A 13493-nucleotide genomic window follows, 5' to 3' on the forward strand; every position below is an offset into this window, starting at 1 on the left:
CACTCCAGCAAATTGGTCAAACACTACTTTCCGCAAAGGACCCCACGCACCCCTCATACAAACTCTTCTCCCTCCTGCCATCTGGGAAAAGGCTCCGAAGCATTCGGGCTCTCACAACCAGACTATGTAAATGTTTCTTCCCCCAAGCTATCAGACTCCTCAACACCCAGAGCCCGGACTGACACCTTACTGCCCTATTGTCCTGTTTATTATTTATTATAATGCCTGCACTGTTATGTGCACTTTATGCAGTCCTGGGTAGGTCTGTAGTCTAGTGTAGTTGTTTTTTTTTCTGTGTTGTTTTTTACGTAGTTCAGTCTAGTTTTTGTACTGTGTAATGTAACACCGTGGTCCTGAAAAACGTTGTCTCATTTTTGCTATGTACTGTACATAGCAGTTATGATCAAAATGACAATAAAAGTGACTTGACTGGACTTGACTTCCCTTTCAGAATCCATGATGCGTCTGTCTGTTGGAACAACTTCTATCCAGATATCTTGCTTTTTCTTCCTTAATGATAGTTTCAAGCATTTTCCCTAATATGTTCATTAAGCTAGCTGTTTTATAGCTACCTGCCATTTGCTTACAACAGTGGCGTGATTTTCCAATCCACTAAGACTTGCCCAGAATCATGAGAATTTTGGTAAATTATCACAAACGCCGGTACTATAACTTCTGCTGTTTTTTGCAGTACTCTAGGATGCTAGAACCTGGAATCAGGTAAGTTATCTAACTTTAGGCCCACTAGTTTGCTCAGCACTATCTCTTTAGTGAAAACGATTGTATGGAGGTCCTCAGATCATGGTAACCTACCTCAATGACTATCATTCAGTAACACTTACATCCACTGTGATGAAGTGCTTTGAGAGATTAGTTATGGAACATCAACTCCTGTCTGAAAAGCAACTTGGATCCACTCCCAATTTGCCTACCATCACAACAGGTCAATAGGGTTGCCAACTTTCTCACTCCCAAACAAGGGACAAAAGGTGGCATGCCGCAGCGGTGTGGGAATGGTGCAGGCCCAGGATGAAGTGATTGAGGGGGCTGGCAGCTAGCAGACGGTAACAGGGACCTTTTTCAAAAGAGAGAGAGAGAGAGAAAAGCAACAACCTTGAATACGTAAACAAATCCAGTATGCGAACCATATATACATATCTTCAGTGTTATATATGAAATGTAACCCCAAATTATAACAAACCATAATACAGCGCATAATCTGACTACCAGTCAGACATGAAATAACCCTGTCTGTATATAGAGTAGACATATAATCACTACAAAAGAGGAAGGGGGGGGGGGGTCTCACCAAGTCTGCTTTTCCCATGGATATTTCTTGCTGCTCTTGACTGATTCAAGCAGTCCTTTTGCACAGCCAGAGAGAAGTCCTCACGTGACAAGTCACAGTTCACAGATATTTGAAGTTCATTTTGATCAGCTCTATGCTGCATCTGTTTCTTGAGTCTGACCATTTAATGGTCATCAGAGAGAAGATCCTCTCTACAAAGGCATTTGAGCCTGGCACACTGAGGACAAATGAGACAATCATGTTGATCAAGTTGGATTTCCCTATGTTTTGGAAAACTGCCACCCACTTCTCACTGGTGGATTTTGTGGTATCCTGTCTGGCTTTCTGTATTTCTTCCTGGCTAGCACAAAACTCTTCATAGAGTTGGTCCATATTGACTGTCTCTGTCATTTTGAGGGCAGCCACCACCTGTTCCAGGTCAGTGAAGGAGAGCTCCTCATAGAGGCCGATCGGTTTCAGTTTCATCATTACATTTTCTGGTGAGAAATCATTTGTCAATGTATGTAGTGACAGAGTCATAGAACTTCACAAAGTCCTGTTGCTGCTTGGACCTTTGTGCTGGCACTTGTTTGTCCGTCAGCTGCTTGGTCTGGTAACCAAAGAGGCTGTCCTGTTTCCACTGAAGCATCTTCATTTTGAACTTGCGGACTTCCTCGTAAACATCTGTGATGCAGAGTTTTGTTTCCTTCAGCTTGTTTACAAGTTGGTCAAAAACACACCACATGTTGTGGAAAAAGCACAGATAAATTTCAGTAGCTCCAGTTTTTCCTTCATCCTCAAAAATCCTCTTCAGTGCCACAGGACAGATCTCAAGGGGCCTGAAGTATGAAGAAGAGCTGGCCAGCTTTGCAGGAGGCGTTCAACAGCTGGATGAAGAGAGGGCCATCGTGTGCAAACATTACGCAGAATTTCACGCCACTCAATGTCAACAAGGGCAAAAAATGAATGCAGTTCCTCTCTTTGGGAAGCAGATATTGGGAAGTGGCTGTAGACCTTTAGAGCAATTGTCTCAATATCCACTGACAGCTGATCACAGGCGTGCTTGCAGGTGTTATGAGGTATGTGAGCTGGGCAATTAACTTTCAGAATGCGATTGTTGGTGCTGCTCAATAACTGGTAAACTGAATGGTGTTTTCCAAAGTTTACATTGGCATTATCTGCTGCATAGGCTGTGACGTGTCTAATATCCAGTTCATACTTTACCAGACAGCTCATCAGAGCTTGATGCATGCCATTTGCAGTTTCATCACTGTCTTCATAAAAGTCAAGTAACTTACACTGCACTCCATCAGACACAGAGAAATATCTCACTCACACTGGAAACATTGTTCTATCTCCCTTGTTTGAGGCATCGGTGGCAACTGAGAAATACGTGGGCTCACCTTCTTCGGCTGGGGACAGATCATCCATAGTATCCAGCACAGTCTTTGGTCCTAAGACATTCATTGTAATCATCTCAGCTTTCGTTCTTCCCAAGTGCATCTTCTTCACAACATTTGAATCACTAAACAAAGCACCGTTGAGCTTAGCAACACAGTTCAGTGCTGTTGTAGCTGAGTCTGTGGTACACATATGAGGCTTCACTTGCTGCGATTTTGTCATTTTCTGCAGTAGATTTCGCGAAGAATGTACCAATATTGCTGGCACCTTTAGCTAGTGTGGCCTTCTTGTGCACTTCTGTAGAAGCATGCTGAGTTAGGTCATTCTCACCTCCTTGGCCAATTGAGAATTCCCGACGGCATAAAGTACAGAAGGCCTTCATCGACATCGAGTCACCGCTGATGGGCTTAACCCACATCTTTTTGGCTTCCTATTGCTTGTTATAACTACACAGTCTTTTCTGGAGGTTTATCCATATTGGCACATGCCAAACTGACCGAACAACACCAGACATTACTGAAACTTTTTGTTTTGGCAGGAATGGGCAAAATGTAGCACACAATTGATGCGCATAAGTGGGCCTGTGATTGGATGACAGATGAATTACTCAACAGCACATGCAACACGCACACACGCTGTTGTATCAGATTTAGGATCTGTCTGTAAGCGTGCCCCCTGGTGATTACAGAGTAGTAACAGTCAAATATGGGACAGACCAATTTAGCCAATATACGGGATGTCCTGGCTAATATGGGAGTGTTGGCAACTCTAATAGCAGATGCCATTTCATTGGCTCTTCACTCAACCCTGGAACATTTGGACAGTGAAGATGCTTACATCAGGATGCCCTTCATTGATTACTGTTTGACATTCAATGCTATCCTCCTCTCCAAAACTCTTTAATAAGCTTTGAGTCCTAGGCCTCAATACCCCCTGTGTGATTGGATCCTTGATTTCCTCACTTGCAGACCCCAGTCAGTTTGGATTGGCAACAACTTCTCCTCCACAATCTCCATCAACACGGGGGAACCACAAGGCTGTGTGCCTAGCCCTCTGCTCTACTCGCTTTACACTTATGACTGTGAGGCTAAGCACAGCTCCAATGCCATATTTAAGTTTTCCAATGACAGCACTGTTATTGGCCAAAACGAAAGGTGGTGATGAATCAGCATATAGGAGGGAGATTGAAAATCTGGCTGAGCGGTGCCACAATAACAACCTCTTACTCAATGTCAGCAAAGCTAAGGAGTTGATTATTGACATTAGGAGGAGGAAACCTAAGGTCCATGAGCCAGTCTTCATTGGGGGATCAGGGGTGGAGAGGGTCAGCAACCTTAAATTCCTCAGTGTTATAATTTCAGAGGATCTGTCTTGGGTCCAACATGTAAGCGCCATTGTGAAGAAAACATGACAGTGCCTTTACTTTCTTTAAAATTTGCGAAGATTCGGCATGACATCTAAAACTTTGACAAATGTCCGTATATGTGTGATGGAGAGTATATTGACTGTTTGCATCACCATCTGGCATGGAAACACCAATGCCATTGTACAGAAAAGCCAACAAAAAGTAATGGATATGGCCTAGTGCATCACAGGTAAAGCTCTCCCCGCCATTGACCCCCATCATCCAGGCCATGCTCTCTTGTTGCTGCTGCCATCAGGAAGGAGGTACAGGAGCCTCAGGACTCTCACTACCAGGTTCAGGAACAGTTATTACCCCTCAGCCATCAGGCTCTTGAACCGGAGGGGATAACTTCACTCAACTTCAATTACCCATCATTGAAATGTTCCCCACACCTTATGGACTTACTTTCAAGAACTCTTCATATCATTTTCTCGATATTTATTGCTTATTTATTATTATTATTATTATTTATTTTTTTCTTCTCTTTTTTTTTGTATTTGCACATTGGTGGTTGTCCATCCTATTGGGTACAGTCTTCCATTGATTCTATTGTGTTCCTTGTATTTACCGTGAATGTCTGCAAGAAAATGAATCTCAGGGTGGTATATGGTGACATACATGCACTTTGATAATAAATTTATTTTGAGTTTTGAACTTTCCATTGCTTCTGTAACTTCTCCCTTTGGCATCTTTGCTATGTCCTCCACAGTGAATATTTGCATAAAATAGTCATTCATAACCTCGGACATTTTGGCATTATCCAGTATTAATTCCCCCTTCTTGTCTTCCAAGGGATCTAATTCACTTTAGCCACCCTTTTCTGCTTTATATAATTATAAAAGCTTTTACTATCTGTTTTTATATTTTGTGCTAGTTTATTTTCATAATCTTTGGTCTGGGGAAGGAGGGCAGGGAAGATAGAGGCTAACACTCTGGCCACCCCAAACCCATGCTGAAATGAAGATTTTAAAGAGCAGTGGTCTATTCCCACTTTGGATACAAAAGAAGGAATAAGCCTGCCACTTGTGTCTGGCCAGGTTTAGGACAGTTTAGGACCCCAAGTCTTATTAATGTTAACTGTTGCATGTTGTACCTCATGTCAGTTTCAGAAAGCATGCATGCTTTTTCCAGCAGATTCGGAGGTATAACCAGTGGAAATATGGCCAGCAGATTATACAAGGAGGGTGGGTTGTTGGTTGATTGAGTTATGGAAAGAACGTCTGATTTGTTTCTCTGCCCTCCTCACCCACAGCTACTTAATAATTTTTAAAAAATTATTACTGGTCCATTTAGATTCTATTGGTGGGTGTTGCAGCCACTGGATGAAGATCCCGCATGCAGCACCCATTTTAGGACACAGTCCCCTCAGCCCATCTTTGGATCAGCTGATTTTTGGGCGTCTTTTGGGCTTAAGATGTGAGTCCTCAAAAGCGGCACTTGTAACCCTGATGATATTGCTGGGAAATAGAAACAATAAGGTCATTTCTATCCTGAATTAATTAGAACAAGACACTTTTCATACAATTCTTCAAAACTGTAGAGACCCAAATATACCCCCCAATTTTTCTTCCCATTTAATTCTTCCTAATATTACAACAATTATTGAATTATTCTTTTTCAGGATCTGGCTATCACTCCTTCCTCATTGACCTCCACTGAGTGGCTAACCAGGCAATTTTAGAGAATATTTAAAGATCATCTGGGGGGACCGGAGTCCCATAGAGGCTGAATTGGGTAAGGGCAGCAGATTTCATGTGAATCATTTTTAAATGGTTGCAAAAAACCAAATTTTTCAATTCCGGTTTTCTGGTAGTTAATGGACTGCCTGTTGTAGAATTGGAACACTGTTTCACAACATGAGGGAATTTCATCCATCTAGCCAAACGTAATGTAGTGCATCTCCCAATCTCATTCTTTCCCCATTCCCTTGCAATGCAGCACACCTGATTTATTTGAACATTATATATAGAGATATGGGGAGGAGGAAGTGGAGGGGAGGGGGATGCAGATAGACTCTATAAATGAGAGACCTGTACAAGCAACCTATTGCAAACTGAGAACTGTTTAAAAAATTTTGGCAGTGGGCTACAATTTTTCTAATGTTGTATTTGGAAGTAAGATTACTATAAGAGCACTCCATGCACAACCTGTGTTTTCCTTTTGCTTTCTAGAACAGCAATGGGGTCTCTGACTGATGTAAACACTAAGTTTGCCCTTGACCTCTTGAGGCAACTCAGTGCAGGTAACAGAACAGAGAACATTTTCTTTTCTCCATTAAGTATATCAACAGCTCTGTTAATGGTCCACCTCGGCGCTAGAGGCAGCACTCTCATTCAGCTGGCCAAGGTAGGTGAATGTTACATCAGTATAATTGTACAGCAAAGGAATAGTCAGGTGAGCTCAACAATTCAATTGCTTCAGTATATGTCTTTAATAATTTATTTATCATTTCACATCCATTCTTCCCTTTAATGCACCTTACCAAACTAATTCCATCTGCAAACCCCAACAAGGGTTTTTATCCAACAGTGGAACAAAACTCTTTTACCAATATAGTTGTTTTTATTTGTTCATTTTTCTACGTCTGGGTATCACATATAAAACCACTGTTTGTTGTGCATCCCCTACAGCCCCATGAGAATTTATGGTTGAGTTGCCTTCTTGAAGCACTGTAGTCCTGGTGAAGGTGCTCCCACAGTTCTGTTGGGTAGGGAGCTCCAGGTACCAGACCCAGTGATGATAAAGGACCAGCAAAATATTTCCCAGTCAGGATGCTGTAAGACTTGAGGGGAACCTGCAGCTGATGGTGTTGCCCTGAACGCGCTGCCATTGTCCCTTCTGTTGATAGAGGTTGTGGACCTGGCCAGGTAATTGCAGTGCATTTTTTAATCGATACACATTGCAGCCACTGAGCAGCAGTGGTAGAGGGAATGAACATTTAAGATGGTGGCTGGGGTGTCAATCAAGTGGCCTGCTGCGACCTGGATGCTGTTAAGCTTCTTGGGAGTTTTTGGAGCTTCAGTCATCCAGGTAAGCTGAGAATATTCCATCATGCTCCTAACCTGAGTTTTGTAGATAATAGAAAGGCCTAGGGGTTTTAGATTTGTCATTTATCACAGGATGCCTAGTATTTATATGGCTGATCCAGTTGAGTGTCCTGTCAATGTTGATACACAGGATTTGGATGGTGGAGGAACTGATGAAAGTAATGTCATCAAGTGGTGGTTAAATGATAAGTATGTGGCTCAAATATGCAGTGATAGAAATGGGTTTCACTTCATGGACATTGGCACCAGTACTGGGGAAGGAGAAAGCTGTTGATTTGGGAAGGACAACACCTGAACTGTGCTGGGACCACTGCTCTGGTGAGTCATATAAATAAGGTTCTCCACCACCCAGGCCATGCCTTTTCTCACCACTGCCATTGGGTAGAAGGTAGACGGTACAAGAGCCTCAGGACTCACACCACCAGGTTTAAAAACAGTTACTACCCACAACCATCAGGCTCTTGAAAAATGTGGAAAACTACACTCACTTGTCCATCCATTGAGACGGTCCCACAACCAATAATCTCATTTTCAGGACTCTTCATCTCATGTTCTTGTTATTTATTTGTATTTGCTTTTTTACAGTTTATTGTCTTCTGCACTCTAGTTGATCTTTCATTGATCCTGTTATAGCTACTATTCTATAGATTTGCTGAGTATTCCCGCAGGAAAATGAATCTCAGAGTTGTATATGGTTACATATATGTACTTTGATAATAAAATTTACTTTGAACCTTAAACTTTGAAAGTTGTGGACAGGGCTTTAAACTAAGTAGAAAACCTCAAAGAGGGGCTGGTCATTAAAAATGAAGTACACATAAATTTCTTCATCCTCTTCCAGAGGGTGGCAAATCTCTGGAATTCTGTTTCCCGGGGGGTGTTGGAGAGATTTAAATTGGAGATAGAATAAAAAATGAGAGTTATGGGGAATTGGCACAAAAGAACAGTTGAGGCCTGAGGTAGGTCACACTGAGTGGTGGGCAGGCTCAAGGGGCCAAGTGGCTTACTCTTGTGTTCAAGGTTCTCTCTTGTTGGAGGTGGTCATAATTCAGACGCAACTTGTCACTCCTCAGGCCGTGGTCTTGTTTACTTGTTGTGGAGTTGCGAGTAAAAGTAAACATTGTGTAATTATCAGTGAATATCCCCACTTCTGATCTTATGATGAAAGGAAGGTCATTTATAAAACAGCTAAAGATGGTCGGGTCTGGGACACTACCCTGAGGATGTCCTGGGGCTGAGATGAGTGATGTTCAACCATCCTCCTTTGTGCAAGGAGGGATTTCAACCATAGGAGTGCTTTCTCTTTGATTCCATTTAATCTTTTGATTGGTAAACGCTGTCAAAGGCAGTCGTTCTCACCTTGCTTCTGGAGTTCAGCAAGTCTGGTGCAAGGCTGTGATGAGGATGTGGGTGCTTGAGAGCGGACTCATTGGGTAGTAATTAGCTGGATTTGTTCTGTCCTTTATAAACGGAATATACCAGGCAAAGTTTTACATTGCTGGGTAGATGTCATAGTTGTAACAGTAATGGAACAGCTTAATTCCAGGTGACTGTGATTCTGAAAAGCTTAGCCTTTAGCACTATAACTAGGATGTTACCTGGTTCCACAGATGGTATTACAATTCTGGAGTTCAGACTTCAAATCTGATGCTGAACCTCTGTACGTCCTCCTGTGGAATGCATGCGTTTTCCCCAGGTGCTCTGGGTTCCTCCCACAGTCCAAAGATGTACCAGGTAGGTTAACTGGTCATTGTAAATTGTTCGGTGATTATGTTAGGGTTAAAAGGGGGGCTGCTGGAGCGGTGTGGAATGAAGCGCTGAATCACTAAATAAATACAAACATACATATGTAAATACACAGCAACAGCAGATTTCCAGCATCTGCAGATCTTCTCATGTTTGTGATTTAAGTACATATATATATATATATATATATATATATATACACACACATATATGTACTTAGATAGATAGACTTCTGTGCAACCATTGCTGTCAGCCTTTCCTTTATGCTCGTTGAGTGGATTAACTTGACTGAAGACTGCCTTTTGTCTGGTGTGGTTGTTAGGATTGGGTGGAGGGGAAGTTGAGATCACCTACCCATTTGTCAGTCCTGACTAAACATGACTGCTAGAACTGGAAATGGAGCCACAGAAAACAAGCAAAGACTGGAAGTCCAGGAGGATTTGCTGATGGCATCTTGCTGCATACTCTGAGCATGAGGGGTTCTGTGATCAGTTGCAATGAGCAATACTAGTGTGTGATCAATTACTCTAATCAAAAGAAAATAACACATCATACCTATTCCTTAAGAGGAGCAGTAATTAAGCAACAAACTGTTCCTTCATATCACTAACACAATTTGAGTTAGGTCCAACAACCTATATTCTGTCAACTTTAAGCCAACATTTGAGTGCAAAAAATAACATATATAGTGAAACTCTGTTTCATTAATCATTGATTAACCTGTCCAAATCAATGAAAACTTCACGGACAATTAGATATGTTGCGGTTGGACAATATGAATGGCACCTGCTTTGTCCCCCCACCCCATTCGGGGTCACGTGAAGCCATGGGAGCAGGTGGTGGATGGTCGTACGAGCAGCTGGTGCATATCACAAGTCCTGGTTATGGGACCACTGATGCCAGGCAGACAATCTCTGAAGAGTATTTATAATGGCTGTGGGTCACTGATCTTGTAAACACACCCCCCAGAAGAAGGCAATGGCAAACCACTTCTGTAGAAAAATTTGCCAAGAACAATCATGGTCATGGAAAGGCCATGATCAGCCATGTCATACAACACGGCATGTAATGAACAAACGAACGATACTAATCCCATTTGCACACATTAGAACTGTATCCATCAGTGTCGTCTCTATTCAAGTATCTGTCCAAGTGGCTCTGAAATGTTATTGAATCTGATTCCTGCCCCACCTCTGACAGACTGTTCCAGATATTAACTGCTCTTTATGTAAGAAAAAAGAACCTGCTCAGATCCCCTTTAAAACACCTTCTCACCATTAACTTAGAAACATAGAAAACCTACATCACAATCCAGGTCCATCAGCCCATGAAGCTGTGCTGAACATGAGAAATTGCCAAGGGTTACCCATAGTCCTCATTTTTCTAACTTCTATGTACCTATCCAGGAGTCTCTTAAAAGACCCTATCGTATCCGACTCCACCACCGTTGTCGGCAGCCCATTCCATGCACTCACCACTCTCTGAGTAAAAAACTTACCCCTGACATCTCCTCTCTATCTACTTCCAAGCACCTTAAAATTGTGCCCTCTCGTGCTAGCCATTTCAGCCTTGGGAAAAGCCTCTGACTATCCAAACGATCAATGCCTCTCATCTTATACACCTCTATCAGGTCACCTCTCATCCTCCGTCGCTCAAAGGAGAAAAGGCCGAGTTTGCTCAATCTATTCTCATAAGCCATGCTCCCCAATCCATGTAAATGTCCTCTGCACTCTTTCTATCGTTTCCACATCCTTCCTGCCCTCCATACTATCCACAACACCCCCAACCTTTGTGTTATCAGTAAATTTACTAACTCATCCCTCCACTTCCTCATCTAGGTCATTTATAAAAATCACAAAGAGTAGGGGTCCCAGAACAGATCCCTGAGGCACACCACTGGTCACTGACCTCCATGTAGAATATGACCTGTCTACAACCACTCTTTGCCTTCTGTGGGCCAGCCAGTTCTGGATCCACAAAGCAATGTCCCTTGGATCCTATGCCTCCTGGATTGTGTTTAGTCACATCCTCAAAAAATTCAATCATGCTCGTAAGGCACAACTGGACTTTGACAAAGCCATGCTGACTATTCCTAATCATATTATGCCTCTCCAAATGTTCATAAATCCTGCCTCTCAGGATGTTCTCCATCAACTTACCAAACACTGATATAAGACTCTCTGGTCTATAATTTCCTGGGCTATCTCTACTCCCTTTCTTGAATAAGGGAACAACATCTGCAACTCTGCAATCCTCTGGAACCTCTCCCGTCCCCATTGATGATGCAAATATCATCGCCGGAGGCTCAGCAATCTCCTTCCTCGCCTCCCACAGTATCCTGGGGTACATTTCATCTGGTCCCGGTGACTTATCCAACTTGATGCTTTCAAAAGCTCCAGCACAACCTCTTCCCTAATATCTACATGCTCAAACTTTTCAGTCTGCTCTAAGTCATCCCTACAATCGTAAGATCCTTTTCCGTAGTAAATACTGAAGCAAAGTACTCATTAAGTACCTCTGCTATCTCCTCCAGTTTCATACACACTTTTCCACTGTCACACTTGATTGGTCCTAGTCTCTCATATCTTACCCTTGTCACATACTTGCAGAATGCCTTGGAGATTTCCTTAATCCTGTTTGCCAAGACCCCATGGCCCCTTCTGCTCTGCTAATATCATTCTTAAACTCCTTCCTGTTTGCCTTATAATCTTCTAGATCTCTATCATTACCTAGTTTTTTGAACCTTTTGTAAGCTCTTCTTTTCTTCTTGACTAGATTTACAACAGCCTTTGTACATCACTGTTCCTGTACCCTACCATACTTTCCTTGTCTCATTGGAATGTAGCTATGCAGAACCCCACTCAAATATCCCCTGAACATTTGCCACATTTCTTCCGCACGTTTCCCTGAGAACATGTTTCCAATTTATGCTTCCAAGTTCCTGCCTGAGAGCCTCATGTTTCCTCTTATCCAATTAAATGCTTTCCTAACTTGTCTGTTCCTAATTCTCTCCAATGCTATGGTAACAGAGATAGAATCTTTAAAATGCTCTCCCTCTGAGACACCTGATACCTGACCAGGTTAATTTCCCACTATCAGATCAAGCACAGCCTCTCCTCTTGTAGGCTTATCTACATATTGTGTCAAGAAACCTTCCTGAACACACCTAACAAACTCCACCCCATCGAAGCCCCTCACTCTAGGGAGATGCCAATCGATATTTGGGAAGTTAATATCTCCCACCACAACAACCTTGTTATTATTACTCCTTTCCAGAATCTGTCTCCCTATCTGCTCCTCGGTGTCCCTCTTAGTATTGGGTGGTCTATTTAAAACCTAGTAGAATTATTGGCCCCTTCCTGTTCCTAACCTCCACCCACAGAGACTCCGTAGACAATCCCTCCATGTCTTCCTCCTTTTCTGTAGCCATGACACTATCTCTAATCAACAGTGCCACACCGCCACCTCTTTTGCCTCTCTCCTTGTCTTTTCTGAAACATCTAAAGCCTGGCACTCGAAGTAGCCATTCCTGCCCCTGAGCCATCCAAGTCTCTGTAATGGCCACAACATCACAGCTCCAAATACTGATCTACGCTCTAAGCTCATCCGCTTTGTTCATAATACTCCTTGCATTAAAATAGACACATCTCAAACTATCAGTCTGAGCACATCCCTTCTCTATCACCCGCCTATCCTCCCTCTCACACTGTCTCCAAGCTTTCTCTATTTGTGAGCCAACTGCCCCTTCCTCCATCTCTTCGGTTTGGTTCCCACCCCCCCCCCCCCCAGCAATCCTAGTTTAAACACTCCCCAATACCCTTAGCAAACCTCCCTGACAGGGTATTGGTCCCCCTCAGATTCAAATGCAACTCGTTCTTTTTGTACAGGTCACGCCTGCCCTAAAAGAGGACCCAATGATACGGAAATCTGAATCCCTGCCCCCTGCTCCAATCCCTCAGCCACACATTTATCCTCCACCTCATTCTATTCCTATTCTCACTGTCGCGTGGCACAGGCTGTAATCCTGAGATTACTACCTTTGTGGTCCTGCTTCTCAACTTCCTTCCTGACTCCCTGTGGTCTGTTTTCAGAACCTCCTTCCTTTTCCTACCTATGTTGTTGGTACCAATATGTACCACGACCTCTGGCTGTTCACCTTCCCACTTCAGGATGTCATGAATGTGATCAGAAACATCCCGGACCCTGGCACCTGGGAGGAAAACTACCATCCGAGTTTCTTTCCTGTGTCCATAGAATCGCCTGTCTGACCCTCTAACTATAGAGTCCCCTATCACTGCTGCCATCCTCTTCCTTTCCCTACCCTTCTGAGCCACAGGGCCAGACTCTGTGCTAGAGGCATGGCCACTGTTGCTTCTCCTAATTTGGCCTTCTCCTTCAACAGTCCTCAAACAGGAGAACTTATTGTTAAGGGGGCCAGGCACTGGGGTACTCTCTAGTATCTGCCTCTTCCTCTTCCCTCTCCTGATTGTTACCCACTTATCTGTCTCCCCAGGCCCCGGTGTGTCTACCTGCCTATAGCTCCTTTCTATCACCTCCTCACTTTTCCTGACCAGACGAAGGTCATCGAGCTGCATCTCCGATTCCC

At 43.2% G+C, this 13493-nt stretch overlaps 1 protein-coding gene across 4 annotated transcripts in view; it reads left to right on the top strand.

Moving 5' to 3' along the window:
* The window catches only part of LOC140742222 (leukocyte elastase inhibitor-like), a 47746-nt gene that overhangs the window by 20565 nt on the left and 13688 nt on the right, over positions 1-13493 (top strand). For all 4 annotated transcript variants that reach the window (XM_073023856.1, XM_073023855.1, XM_073073055.1 and 1 more), the window contains exons 2-3: positions 5716-5828; positions 6266-6440. In XM_073023856.1, coding sequence (XP_072879957.1) covers positions 6273-6440 — 168 coding nt within the window. In that variant the 5' untranslated portion in view covers positions 5716-5828; positions 6266-6272. The remainder of the gene's footprint in view (positions 1-5715; positions 5829-6265; positions 6441-13493) is intronic.

Source organism: Hemitrygon akajei, chromosome 20 (assembly GCF_048418815.1).
Source record: "Hemitrygon akajei chromosome 20, sHemAka1.3, whole genome shotgun sequence".
Lineage (NCBI taxonomy): Eukaryota > Metazoa > Chordata > Chondrichthyes > Myliobatiformes > Dasyatidae > Hemitrygon > Hemitrygon akajei.